This window comes from Juglans regia, chromosome 13 (assembly GCF_001411555.2).
Source record: "Juglans regia cultivar Chandler chromosome 13, Walnut 2.0, whole genome shotgun sequence".
Classification (NCBI taxonomy): Eukaryota; Viridiplantae; Streptophyta; class Magnoliopsida; order Fagales; family Juglandaceae; genus Juglans; species Juglans regia.
In genome coordinates this window covers 13,947,690-13,960,164 of record NC_049913.1, presented here as the reverse complement: position 1 = coordinate 13,960,164, position 12,475 = coordinate 13,947,690, and the positions used below count along the sequence as shown (strand labels likewise).

At 35.9% G+C, this 12,475-nt stretch overlaps 1 protein-coding gene across 1 annotated transcript; it reads right to left on the bottom strand.

Annotated features, from left to right (window-relative positions):
• Positions 1-230: 230 nt before the first annotated feature.
• LOC109008675 (pyruvate dehydrogenase E1 component subunit alpha-1, mitochondrial-like) lies at positions 231-12,021 on the bottom strand. Its single transcript, XM_018988860.2, has 8 exons — positions 11,163-12,021; positions 10,995-11,074; positions 8,606-8,683; positions 1,522-1,617; positions 1,345-1,416; positions 1,204-1,257; positions 970-1,035; positions 231-688 (listed from the first exon to the last, which is right to left on the bottom strand). The coding sequence occupies exons 1-8, from the start codon at positions 11,875-11,877 to the stop codon at positions 644-646; spliced, it is 1,206 nt and encodes a 401-aa protein (XP_018844405.1). The 5' UTR covers positions 11,878-12,021; the 3' UTR covers positions 231-643.
• Between the last annotated feature and the right edge of the window lie 454 nt (positions 12,022-12,475).

Below are 12,475 nucleotides of genomic sequence, written 5' to 3'. Positions count from 1 at the left end.
AACTATTTATTATATTTCACTTATAAATTTATCATCTAATATCACATAATGAAATGATAAAAAATGATGAAAAAATAGATAATAAATAGATTTTTTTTCTCAGAACAAATAACGCTAAAATAGAAACAGTACGTCAATGACGTCGTCGTCAAACAACTGAACAATAAAGCAATACTTTCCAGTAGCATCCATTTAATAACCCGGTTCGTAAAAACTACAAATACGATCTATAAAAAGGAGAAAACCTCGAGTGACGAATTCTAATGATTTTCTTTTATTGTTAAAAAAAAAAAAAACAAATACAGGATGTTCATGAATAGAGCAGGCACCGAGAAAATAATCCCTCGACTTGAAACTGAATTTTTACTACATACAGATTTTCAGGAGCATGGGACTATTCAGATCAATCACATAAATGTCAGATTGTAGGCTCCCCAAAAAATACAGGGCAGAATGTAGCAACTCCGCCACAGCTTCTAAAGAATCAGTTTCCTATACAAAAGACTGAACTTCAAAAACCAGGAAGCGCTGACCATCTTTACTCGAACCATTTTATTGTTGTAATTTAATGGGTTTGGTTTTTCTGGGTAGGAAAGGGGTGTCGTTCAAGGGGTTTTGGCAACTTCCCACAAAAAATGTCGATTTATAGAAGCAAAGCTCTCACTTCTTTCCTATCTGGTCCAAATGCCTGCAACCAATATCAATGCAATCACCATCATAAGAACACAAAAAGATCGATCAGGTGAGAATCCATAACATTATTCATATATGCATGAAGCAGCCAATTTCGAAGGACAGAAATTCCACTCCATTTCAAAAAGTGGTTAAAAAGGATAACGAGTTGTACAATTTGATCAAGTGATATCTCATGCATGAAGTGATCATCTCAATATTGGAGTTTTAAAGAGGAAGAAAAAACAATAAAAAAAATATTGAACACAAACAGGTACGATGAAACAAAGAGTATACCTCGACTCCAAAACCTTTCACATATACATTGGTAAAGAGTTCGGAAGGATCGGGCATTGGGCTTTCCTGGAAATATCGAAGGTGAAAAAACAATGAACCATCAGGAAACTGAAAATATTCCATAATGTTTCTCCATAAATTGAAAACTATACAGACAAACAAACGCACAACGAGGAACAAGAACTTTGAAACAATTTCAAAACTATAAGTTATAACTGCAATAGTGTTTCCTACCTTGGCTTGAGCAATGGCTTCATCAACTTTTTTTCTTATTTCTTTCTCCATATCCTGCAGAAGTGAGAAAATTATATTCAGTTGTGTTCTTTAGCAGTACAGCATTCAATATTGACTTCAAATTCAAGCGTCATAAATTACCTTCAGCTCCTTTTCAGTAGCTAGATCATGAGATAATACCAGTTTTCTTACTCTTTCAACTGGATCACGCTCCTAGAATCATATTGGTAAAAAGAACACAAAATTAGACATGAATACTTCCAAATAAAATCAACAATTGCTTCCCTTTGTGGAAAGGAGTATCAGGTATGGATCGACCTGTCTCACACCAGAAATCTCATCGCGAGTGCGGTAGGTGCTACCAGGATCAGACATGGAATGGCCATGGTACCTGTAAGTGTCCATTTCAAGAATCTGAACACAAGCATCAAGAATGTTACAACCAACATGTCTATAGATAGTAGAAGGAAAAAAAACTGCCATTTTATCAAGAGAATAACTGCCATTTTATCACCAGTATGAGTTCAATTAAAAGCCTACTAGAGTTAGGAACAAGTTCAAGTAGAAGTCTACTATATAAAAAGCAGAATATAGTGATTTGATAAATGAGAAAATCCAACCAAATCCTACCCCCATGCTAACATAATGATAAAAGCTTAAAAGTTGTTCAAACTTAAAAGCCCAGAAGGCGCATCCAGTCCAAATTTAAAAGTCCTACCCCCAGGCTTCAATGACTCGACGAGTTGCTGGGTCTGTCCCATGCTCCTCTATTTTTCTGTTTTGTTTCCAATAATATGCTTTGTCTTCCTTAGTAAACCAAAGCAGCAAAGCTCTTAAAAATAGAGGCGGCAGAACATTTAGCTTTTAAGTGGCTTCTTGAACAAATTATCTCATTGTGTCAAGCATATGTTTGGCCTCGTTTGTTTTCACAACTTCTCTCTCAACTCATCTCATCTAATTATTACAACTTTCCCAAATTCTCACACAAAATAAAATAAACAATTCAACTTTTTTCAAACCCCAAAATAAAAATAACATTAAAAATATATATTCTAACAATATTTTATTCAACTTAACTTTAATCTCAACTCATCTCATCTGCGAAAACAAACTTGGCTGAAATCTCACTAGCACAAACAACTCCCCACCTCCCTTACACCCAAACAACTCCCTCTCTCTCTCTCTCTCTCTCTCTCTCTCTGTCCCTCTGTCCCGGGGACAAAAATAAAAAATCGTTTTTCACACAATGGGAAGTGGAGGAAGCCAAGATAATTGTTTTAAAGGATGATTTTGAAAGGCAAAAGAGTTAACTAGAAATCACCACCATTGCATTCAAAGTCCTTAGAAAAGAGACTAAACTAAAGTGGGCTTCTGCCAATGTGGCCCATCTTGTCTAGTAATTACTCCAACAAATTCTAAAATCCATTCATAGTTTTGTGAAATTCACACTGTTGAATCACATGTGGCTTCTAATACTTGGCATTCTCGTGATGAAGCAGAAACCATATTTCAGGCAAGGAAGAATTATTTAATTCCTCTTAGATCTACAAGGAATGCATGACTGAGGAAGCATTGCCCTTCCCCGATGAAATTGGCAGTGGATTGTTCTCATCACCAAACACCACCTCCATCCCCATGCCAAATTTGCCTGGACTCTGCTTTTTTCTTTCTTGCTCTTTACAATCTTACCCATCTTGCAGTCTTAACTTCTTTTCTCCCACCATTTCAGTCGTTAGTTGTTCTCTCTACCTCTATCCTTGTGTCATTAATGTTACTTTTGAAGTGGTAATGACATGGAAGACTATTAGTCGTTAGATAACATTTTTACACACTTGTCATTTTGTCTAAAGCTAAAATGGGAGGAAACAAGAAGGCTCCGAATGGGGAAGGGAGCGGCTCCCAAATTCTAAAGCACCGACTAAAATCCCTCAGACAAGGGATGACAATTACTAATTTTATCTAGCAATATTGGTTTCCTTGGCTTAACCAGATAAAAGACATGTTGCATTTGCATGGTCTTTGGGGGTTTCTCATTAAAAAAAAAAAGTTTCCTTGGCTCCAAAATTGGAATTTGTGCTGAGAATGAAGAGAACCTCGAGTCATAGGAAATTTTCTCAGGCATGTGTTAGGCTGCTTGTTAAACATGGAGAAAACCTTCTAAACCATGCTCGAGGGGATTGCTTCAAACCATATAGTGCCTTTTTTTAACTTGCACACAGCACCTCGATATTCCCCTTAAGCAACAAACCTAGGTGGTTGCTCTATATAAACTTCGTCATGCAAGTCGCCATGTAAAAATGCAGTTTTAACATCTAATTGAAATAAGGGTCAGTCTAAATTAGCAGCAAGAGAGATCAACACTCGAACAAAAGAGATTTTGGCAACCAGAAATCAATGTTATAAGTTTGAGTGTAACCCTTAGCAACCAAGCGGCCTTTAAGACGTTCCACAGAACCATCAGGATGGGATTTGACTGTATGCTCCCACTTACAGCCAATGGGTTGTTTATCAGGTGGTAGTGGAATAAGATCACGTCTCATTGTAGTGAAGAGCATTCATTTCATTCTTCATAGTTGTTCTCCACCCTGGATCAAATAAAACATCCCTATAACACCTGGCTCCCCATAGTTAAAAAAGGCTTTCTTTTTTTTTTTTTTTGAGAAAATACGGGAGCCGGAGTGCTACTATTGAACCTGACTTAAAAATATATTTGTTTTTTTTTATTCTAAAGAAAGTGTCAAGTACAAAGATTCCTTATAATAAATAGAGTCGTTTTGTACTAAAATAATAAAATCATAAATAAGAGTGCACAAAAGTATTTATTAAAATTTCTCAAAGTCCATGACATAAATATCATAACTTAAAATTTCAGTACTTGATCTAGGCACTATCATGCCTCCTTGAACTAAGTCTCGTCCTACAGCTCTACCTTCATAAATATTTTGATCTAATGTGGTTTAAAAACATAAAAACAAACTAAAATGACTCAATGACTCAATAAGAAACCCACTATAACGTAAATATACTTAATATAAGATTTTTCATAAAACATTTCATGCTGAGAACTTAAAATCATGACTATTCATACGTATGTTATAATATGCATGACTTATCTGAATTAATTGACTTGTCTGGCTGATCTAAATTATCTGATTGGCCAACACACTTAACCATGTGTGCAAGGTTGTACACCGGTCCCACATCCTGTGGCCAAAATGGGAACCGCTGATATGATTTGATAAAATATTATGGTGGACCACGCTGGAGTCTGTGACTTGCACCATCCCGATTGCATTGGTACCATGTATCTGAATGAGACCATATGATTAATTGTTCTGAGCTTATTTACACTTAATCTTATAAAAGCTTATGTATTTTATGCAACGCGATATGCGTGAGATGCATAATACATATATAAATGTAATATGCAGAATGAAACATAATGAATAAAGCGCTTGCAAATATCATGACATGCGTGGTACATAAACACTGACTTCCAAAGAAATAACTTTAATAATAATATATATAACTAGCTAACGTATATTAATCATAATTTATGATCAAGCTACTTGTAGCACTAATCCGATTTTCAAGACACGATTGATTTCCTTTCATGGCCTCGGCCCTGGCTAGAGAGAAATAGATTACCAAGAGCTTGAGAGAAAACAAATGAGAGAGGAGAGAGAAAACGTGAGGGATATTGTGAGAGGAATTAGGCAGTCAACTATTGGCGTGGTGAACGTGGGAAATGCGGCGTGGTGAACGTGGGAAATTCACGGTGCTGGACTAGATATCTTAGGTTCGGCTGCTGCACTTATGGAGGTTTATGATTTTTTCAACTAACACACGGAAGGGAATATATTTATAGAGAGATTTGGGAAAGGGTGCTAATGAGTTCGAGTTCGAGTTGGATTCGGTTGCGATCACTCAAGAAGAGAGTTTGAATTTAAAAACACAATCTAGTAGTTCATTCAATGTAGGATTGGCAATAGATGAGACTGCTTATGGGACTTCAATCAGTGATATTTTGAATTGAAATAAATTTCTAATGGGTGATCTTTAAATTTTAAAACGAGTCTAACTCGTTCAATAAATAATAAATGAGATTTAATCTAGTTATTGAATCTAATTAAAACTCTTAATCAATCTCAATAATTTATCGCTCGTGAGCTAATCTAATGGCCCATTAAATATAATTTAGGCCCAATAAAAATTATCAATATTCCGACCTTAGAATTATTGAACCGAGTCATTACAATCCTAGATTGTTTTAGGAACAAAAGGTTTTGAAAGTTGAGAAGCAAAACATGAGAATGAAGGAGACAAAATCATGACAAGAGACAAATTGGCCGAGTGAGTGTTGAGTAACCCAAGAACGAATACCTTTTCAAAAAACAATCTAAAGTACTAGGTAACTTAGGATATGAAGACGGAGACGAGGTTGGAGACATAGGAGAAAGTGACCACAAGCGACGCGAATAAACTTGTAAAGGAACGGTGGAAGGCACTGGGGAAGAATGAGTAAGAGTGGGCAAGGGTGAGAAAGGAAGGGTAAGAGTAGGTAATGGTAGAAGATCACACTCATCAATCGAAGATGTGTCCGAGAAATAGGATATGGACTCAAAAAACGTGACATAAGCACTATTGAAGTAGCATCTAAGAACGGGACTATAGCAAAGATATCCTTTTTGAGTCCGAGAATAACCAACAAAGATAGCTTTGGTAGCATGTGGATCATGCTTAACAAATTCTAGGCCAAGGTTATGAACATACTAAACAAACCCAAAGATTTTTGGAGGAAGAGAAAATTAAGGAGATCTAGGGAACAAAATGGAGAAAGGAGAGGCACCATCGAGGACTGATGAAGGCATGCGATTGATAAGGTGACAAGCAGTAAGGACAACATCACTCCAAAAACGTTTAGGAACATGCATGTGAAGTAAAAGTGTTTGGGCTACATTTAACAAATGACGATTTTTGTGTTTAGCCACACCGTTCTGTTGGTGGGTATAAGAACATGAGGTTTGATGAACAATTCCTTTATTACTAACTTAAATAGCATAGGAACTAGATCAATATTCTTTTTTTTTTATAACGGGGGAACCACCCCACAGCAGAACCATTAGAACTCATCCATGGAACCTAAACCCCTAGGGAGACTAGCACAGCAACCCATTGTCATGGCCTCCCACTTAAATCTTAGTTTGATTCCAAGGAGAATCGAACCTGTGGCATGGGGCACATGCACCTTTGTTTTAAATACCGTACCGTACCGGCTGGTACGATCGGTATATGCCGTACCGGCCATTGATCCGGTACAGATATTACATATATTTCGTAACGGCCCAAATACCCGCCGATATTTATATATAATTTATTGACTCCCAATTCAGACTAAACTATTTATAATTTATATATATGTATTTATATAGAATTTATTCATATATAGACTATTATTTTAGAATATAATTTTTATATATAATTTATTCATATATCAACTATCCCGAAATGGTACCAGTACCGAAATATTTCATTCCAGTGCCTTCACCGGTACGACGTCCGGTACGATATTCAAAACTTTGACATGCACACAAGTGCGCCCTTACCACTTGGGCTATCCACAATATTCTTTAGCATTTTTAGAACAAAAACTTCAATTTTATATATTCTGGGTTTATATAGTATATATGCCCTACCTTGAGGGGGAGTGTTAGAGGGTATTATTGTAATAAGTATAACTTATGCGGGTATAATCGTCAATTGCATGTTTAGTATATATATATAGTGGAAAAATAATGAATAGCATGAGAGTTTTTTTATCAAAAGGTTGTTTGGGTTTGCTCCACATTTCACAACATGGTATCAAAGCGTGCTTCTTGTTGATTTCATTTGTAAGTTTGATTTCGCACGGTCTGTCTGCATGCATTAAAAAAAAAAAAAACTCACGCTATTTCATTATTGTTCCGCTATATATATATATATACTAAACATACAATTGACAATTATACCCTCACAAGTGATACTTATTACAATAATGCCCTTTAACAAGGCTAAACTAAAAGCAAATTATTATCCAACACTTAAATATAAGAAAGACTTCTATAGCCACTCTAAGGAGATGGATTGAGACCATCTTGGGCATGCGTTTCTCCTAATACATGATTGATAAATTCAATCCTACTACATCTATATTGAATTCAAAGTGTAGATTTGCATTGTTTTTACTTTTTACCAAGTAATTATCATATTCTTTGATTAATGATGTGAGGAAATTAAGTGGACTAGAATTAAGTGGAAATTTAACTACTATCAACAATGGCTTCTAGAAGGAACTCCTAAAATATTAATACCAGAACAACTGAAAAAATAGCTCACAATTGGCCTTAGGACTCACCCATGGAACCTAAACGCTTGGGGAGACTAGCACAGCAACCAACTGCCATAGCCTCCCACTTAAATCTTAGTTTGATCCCAGGGAGAATCGAACCTGTGACATGGGGCACATGCACACAAGTGAGCCCTTGCCACTTGGGCTACCCACGATATTCTTTAGCATTTTTAGAACAAAAAACTTCAATTTTATATGTTCTGGGTTTATATAATATATATGCCCCAACTTGAGGGAGAGTGTTAAGGGGCATTCTTGTAATAAGTATAACTTATAAGGGTATAATCATCAATTGTTTGTTTAGTTATACATAGTGGAACAGTAATGAATAGCATGAGTTCTTTTTATCAAAGGGTTGTTTGGGTTTTCTCCATGTTTCACAACATGGTATTAGAGCGTGCTTCTTGTTGATTCCATTTGTAAGTTTGATTTTTCCTGGTCTGTCTGCATACATTAAAAAAAAAAGGCTATTCATTACCATTCCACTATATACATATATACTAAACATACAATTGAGAATTATACCCTCATAAGTTATACTTATTACAATAATGCCCTTTAACAAGGCTAAACTAAAAGCAATTTTTTTTTTTTTTATAAGTGCTGGAAACTAAAAGCAAATTATTATCCAACACTTAAAATATAAGAAAGACTTCTATAGCCACCCTAAGGAGATGGATCGAGACCAACCTGGCCATGCTTTTCTCCTAATACATGATTGATAAATCCTACTACATCTATATTGAATTCAAAATGTAAATTTGCAGTTTTTTTTTTTTTTTTGATAATTAATATGAATTTTATTACCAAGAATAGGCACAGCCCAAGTACACAGGAAGTATACAAAGGAAATTTGCATTGTTTTTACCAAGTAATTATCATATTCTTTGATTAATGAAGTGAGGAAATTCAGTGGACTGGAAATTAAGTGGAAATTTAACTACTATCAACAATAGCTTCCAGAAGAAACTTCGAAAAATATTAATACCAGAACAACTGAAAAAAATAACTCACAATTGGCCCATTCTTCAAAGCATGCTCCTTGGCAAATTTGCATGCCTGTTTCACAGCAAGGACATCCATGCCATCAACCTGTTTCGTATATACAAATATGTTAAGCCATTAGCAATATTTTAATTCAAAAACAGGCAATATAAGTGTTCCCCTAATATTAGAAAAGAAAATCTGCCAATAGTCTAGTACTGTAATCATTTCTGCATGCAAAGAACATGATATTTTCTTTCCTCCAGAAGACATTGATTCTATTGATACTCAAACCACCAACTCCAGAATGACCAAATAATTTTCAACAGACATAAAACTTAAATGTGTTAAACATACTTCATAAAATTAACAAGTGGATGTCTATCAGAATACTTTAATCCATGTATTCACCACATGGGCAACAATAACTCTTACAGCTGCTCTCTCAAAATAATTCCCATTATTAAAAGGTTAACTCTCTAGCTTTGATCACTGAAACAAAATATAACATATAAAAAATATAAGATAACATAAGTTGTTAAATGCTACTTAAAAGTGCAAGTTATGGAGACCGCACATATGCAACCTGTTATAAAAGAAAGGAAAGGAATATCAAAGCATAAAACTCTCCTATCCGGTTTGATGTCAACAATTCTTTGGAAACACACAACTGGGCTTTTCCTTCCCACCTTTTTTTTTTTTTTTTTTTTTTTTTTGGGGGTGGGGAAGAAAAATAACCGTGTTGAAAAAGAAAATAACAATATGAGAAATGCAAAAGATGTCCAATAATACATAAGTATGAAACAAATAGCTCGTTTATAGTTCTTAAGAAAAAGCCAATTATATGTCACACTCACACAGCATACAAGCAGCAGCCAAATTCAGACAAGAGTTAAATGTATTTTCTTTTACTTATCATAACAAGAAATCAGATAGAGGAAACCGGACTCCTTCAATGTCAAAAGCATTTTCCCCACTACCCTTTTGTGTCAGCATTCTACAAACTAATATCCCTAAGACAGTTTTCCATCTAGAACACAAGTTTCCAAAGTGATATCTCAAAGGAAAAGGAAAAAAAACTAAGGGAAATAAAATAAAGCTATTCAGACACTACATCTAAAAGATTGAATATATGTTATATCTTAATCTTGAACATGCAACTCATAAACATTTTAGCATCCAAAAAATCTAAGAGTCATAGCAGGTTAACCACATCTAAAATGCACCAATATTTACAAACAGCAAGCATTTCCATGTCCTGTTCATAAGAGTAAGAAACAATAAATGGACATTAAAGACATCAGCGCCGCATTCTTTAATCAACTTACCTAAATAAAAACTGTGGCTTGCAGAAGAGTAGAGAACTGATGCACCTAACAGGACCGGCAATTAAAATGATAACGATATCAAACAAGAAAATTACTCAATCACAAAGACAGGCTAAGCAGTCTCTGGACTTTTGAAATGCAATTTGAACACTCAAAACACTAATGTGGCGTTAGGATGTGGGGTTTTTTCAGAATTCCAAGTCCTAAAAGATGGGGAATATGAATAACTTCACAACCCACTTTTGTTGAAAATGTGGATTCTCTTGTATAGAGATGAGAGTCCACATTCCCCTAGCCCTGGGATTGTTTTTTCTAAATTGAAAAACATTCCTTTTTTCAATTGCATGCCCTCTAGGAAGACTTTAGGCCATCTAAGTATTTATATGGAAAGGCTACAAAAACACAAAAATTACTGTTTCAGTTGCTTTGACTTTATTATCTGTTCTTTACCTCTTTGTCGATGTGCACAAGCAGAATTTTGTATGGTAAGAAAAAGGGATGAATGTTTGAATGAAGAACATATTGCTAGTTAATACTTTGTGGCTGCTGTCAAATCCTATAAACAAAGGAAAATAAATCTGATTATTTGGTTTGAGACAAAAATTAAAATAAATAAATAAACAGACTAGTATATATGATTTATATTTCGAGAAATGAAAGAAAAACCACAATTTATGTTTAATTTGTAAATATTTTTGTATAGAACAGTTTTGTGCACCTGAAGAGGGAAACATAAGATATTTCGGTATCCATAAATGCATATAAAGAAGTCAAACATAGTAATTTAATATTCCCAAAAATCTTATTAGATTCCTAGTCATTTCCAAACATGAGTTTAGTTGCATTCCAACACAACCGAATTCCCCCTCAGGAGAGAATGTAGATTATTGAACCAAACGCCATTTTAGAAATACAACGCCACACTGATCTAATATTTTATGGCACATAGTTACTTCCTAGAAAACAGAAGCATATCGATTTTTCACTAACCACAACTTTTAATTACCGATAACAATGTAGTAACAACATGTGCAGAACGAGAGGATCCAAAATTTGATACATCAATCAACTAAAACGTGGATCAAACTCACCTTCAATCCAGGAGCATAATCCCCACGCTTGTAATAGGCCGGACTCTTTGCCGCTCTCCATTCTGCCGTTCCCATACCATCTGTGATATAACCAAGCACATCCAAATTAAAGCGCGCAGCATATACAACAAATAAACCATATTTTCACTCAATCTACCATTTCCTTACAATGATTGTTCTCGCAGACCAGAATCGCCGGCAAATCCCAAAGCGCAGCTATATTCAAGGCCTCGAACAGCTGGCCCTGATTAGCCGCACCGTCACCGTACAACGCGAACGCCACAGTCCCATCTTTAGAGTACTTCTGCGCGAAGGCCAAGCCACAACCTAGCGGTACCTGAGCCCCGACTATACCGTGACCGCCATAAAACCCAGCCTCCTTCTTATAGAAGTGCATAGACCCTCCCTTCCCTCTGGAGCACCCAGCCTGGCGGCCCATGAGCTCGGAGAAAACCTCGAGGAGGGTCCCACCGCGGGCAAGGTAGGTACAATGGTCGCGATAGGCGGTGATGATGCTATCCTTCTTAGTGATCGCGGCCTCCATGCCCACGGCCACAGCTTCCTGGCCGTCGTAGAGGTGGCAGAACCCGCGGATCAACTTGGCCTTGTAGAGAGAGTCTGCAGCGATTTCCATGCGCCGCATCGTTGCCATGTTGCGGAAGAAGGTGAGGAGCTCCTCCGGGGTGGTGTCCACTAAGCGCGACGGCGCCTCGCATTGATGGGCGGTGAAGGGCACGGAGGTTTCTATGGTGAGGGTGCTGCTGTCGCCGGCGGCGGCTGAGGAGATCGGACGGCGGAGAGATGGAGTGGAAGATAAGGCGGCGAAAATGGGCTTCAGGAGATTGGAGCGAGATGAGGATGAGGTTAGGTGCGCTAGAGCCATCTCGATTGTTAGAACGCAGTGGGCCGTGGACGTTGTGCTCTGATTTGTTAGAGGCTTTAAGAGAGAAGAGGATTTGTTCGGAGGGACAGCGAGGGAAGCCTCGAAGCTAAAAAGACAGTGGAGCACAAATACCCTTCGTGTTGCTGCTTGGACTTCCTATAAAAATCGGTTTATCGCGCAAAAAAATATATATATATATATTTTATATATAATAAAAGCCAATAAGTAATAAGATGTCGTACAATTTTCTTTTTTATTTTTGTCCTTAGTTTTGTAATATATATAATTATTATATAATTTTTAATAATTTTCTTAATTAAAATATTTTTAAATAAAATATTCAATTAACATTTTTAAATTTTTTTTATAAAATATATAATATATAAATAATGAATAGAATAATTTAATTAATTTAAAAAGAATAAAATTTAAAAAATAAAAGTAAATATAGTTTGTTATATATAAAAATAAGTGAAAGCTTTTCTTAAATAAAACGCAGCAAGCTTATTGCCTACTGGTGTGCGTAAGCTTGAGCCTGCGTAGTTCGTACAACTAAAACCATTTTCTCTGTCAAAAATGCTTCGTTTGAATTATTAAT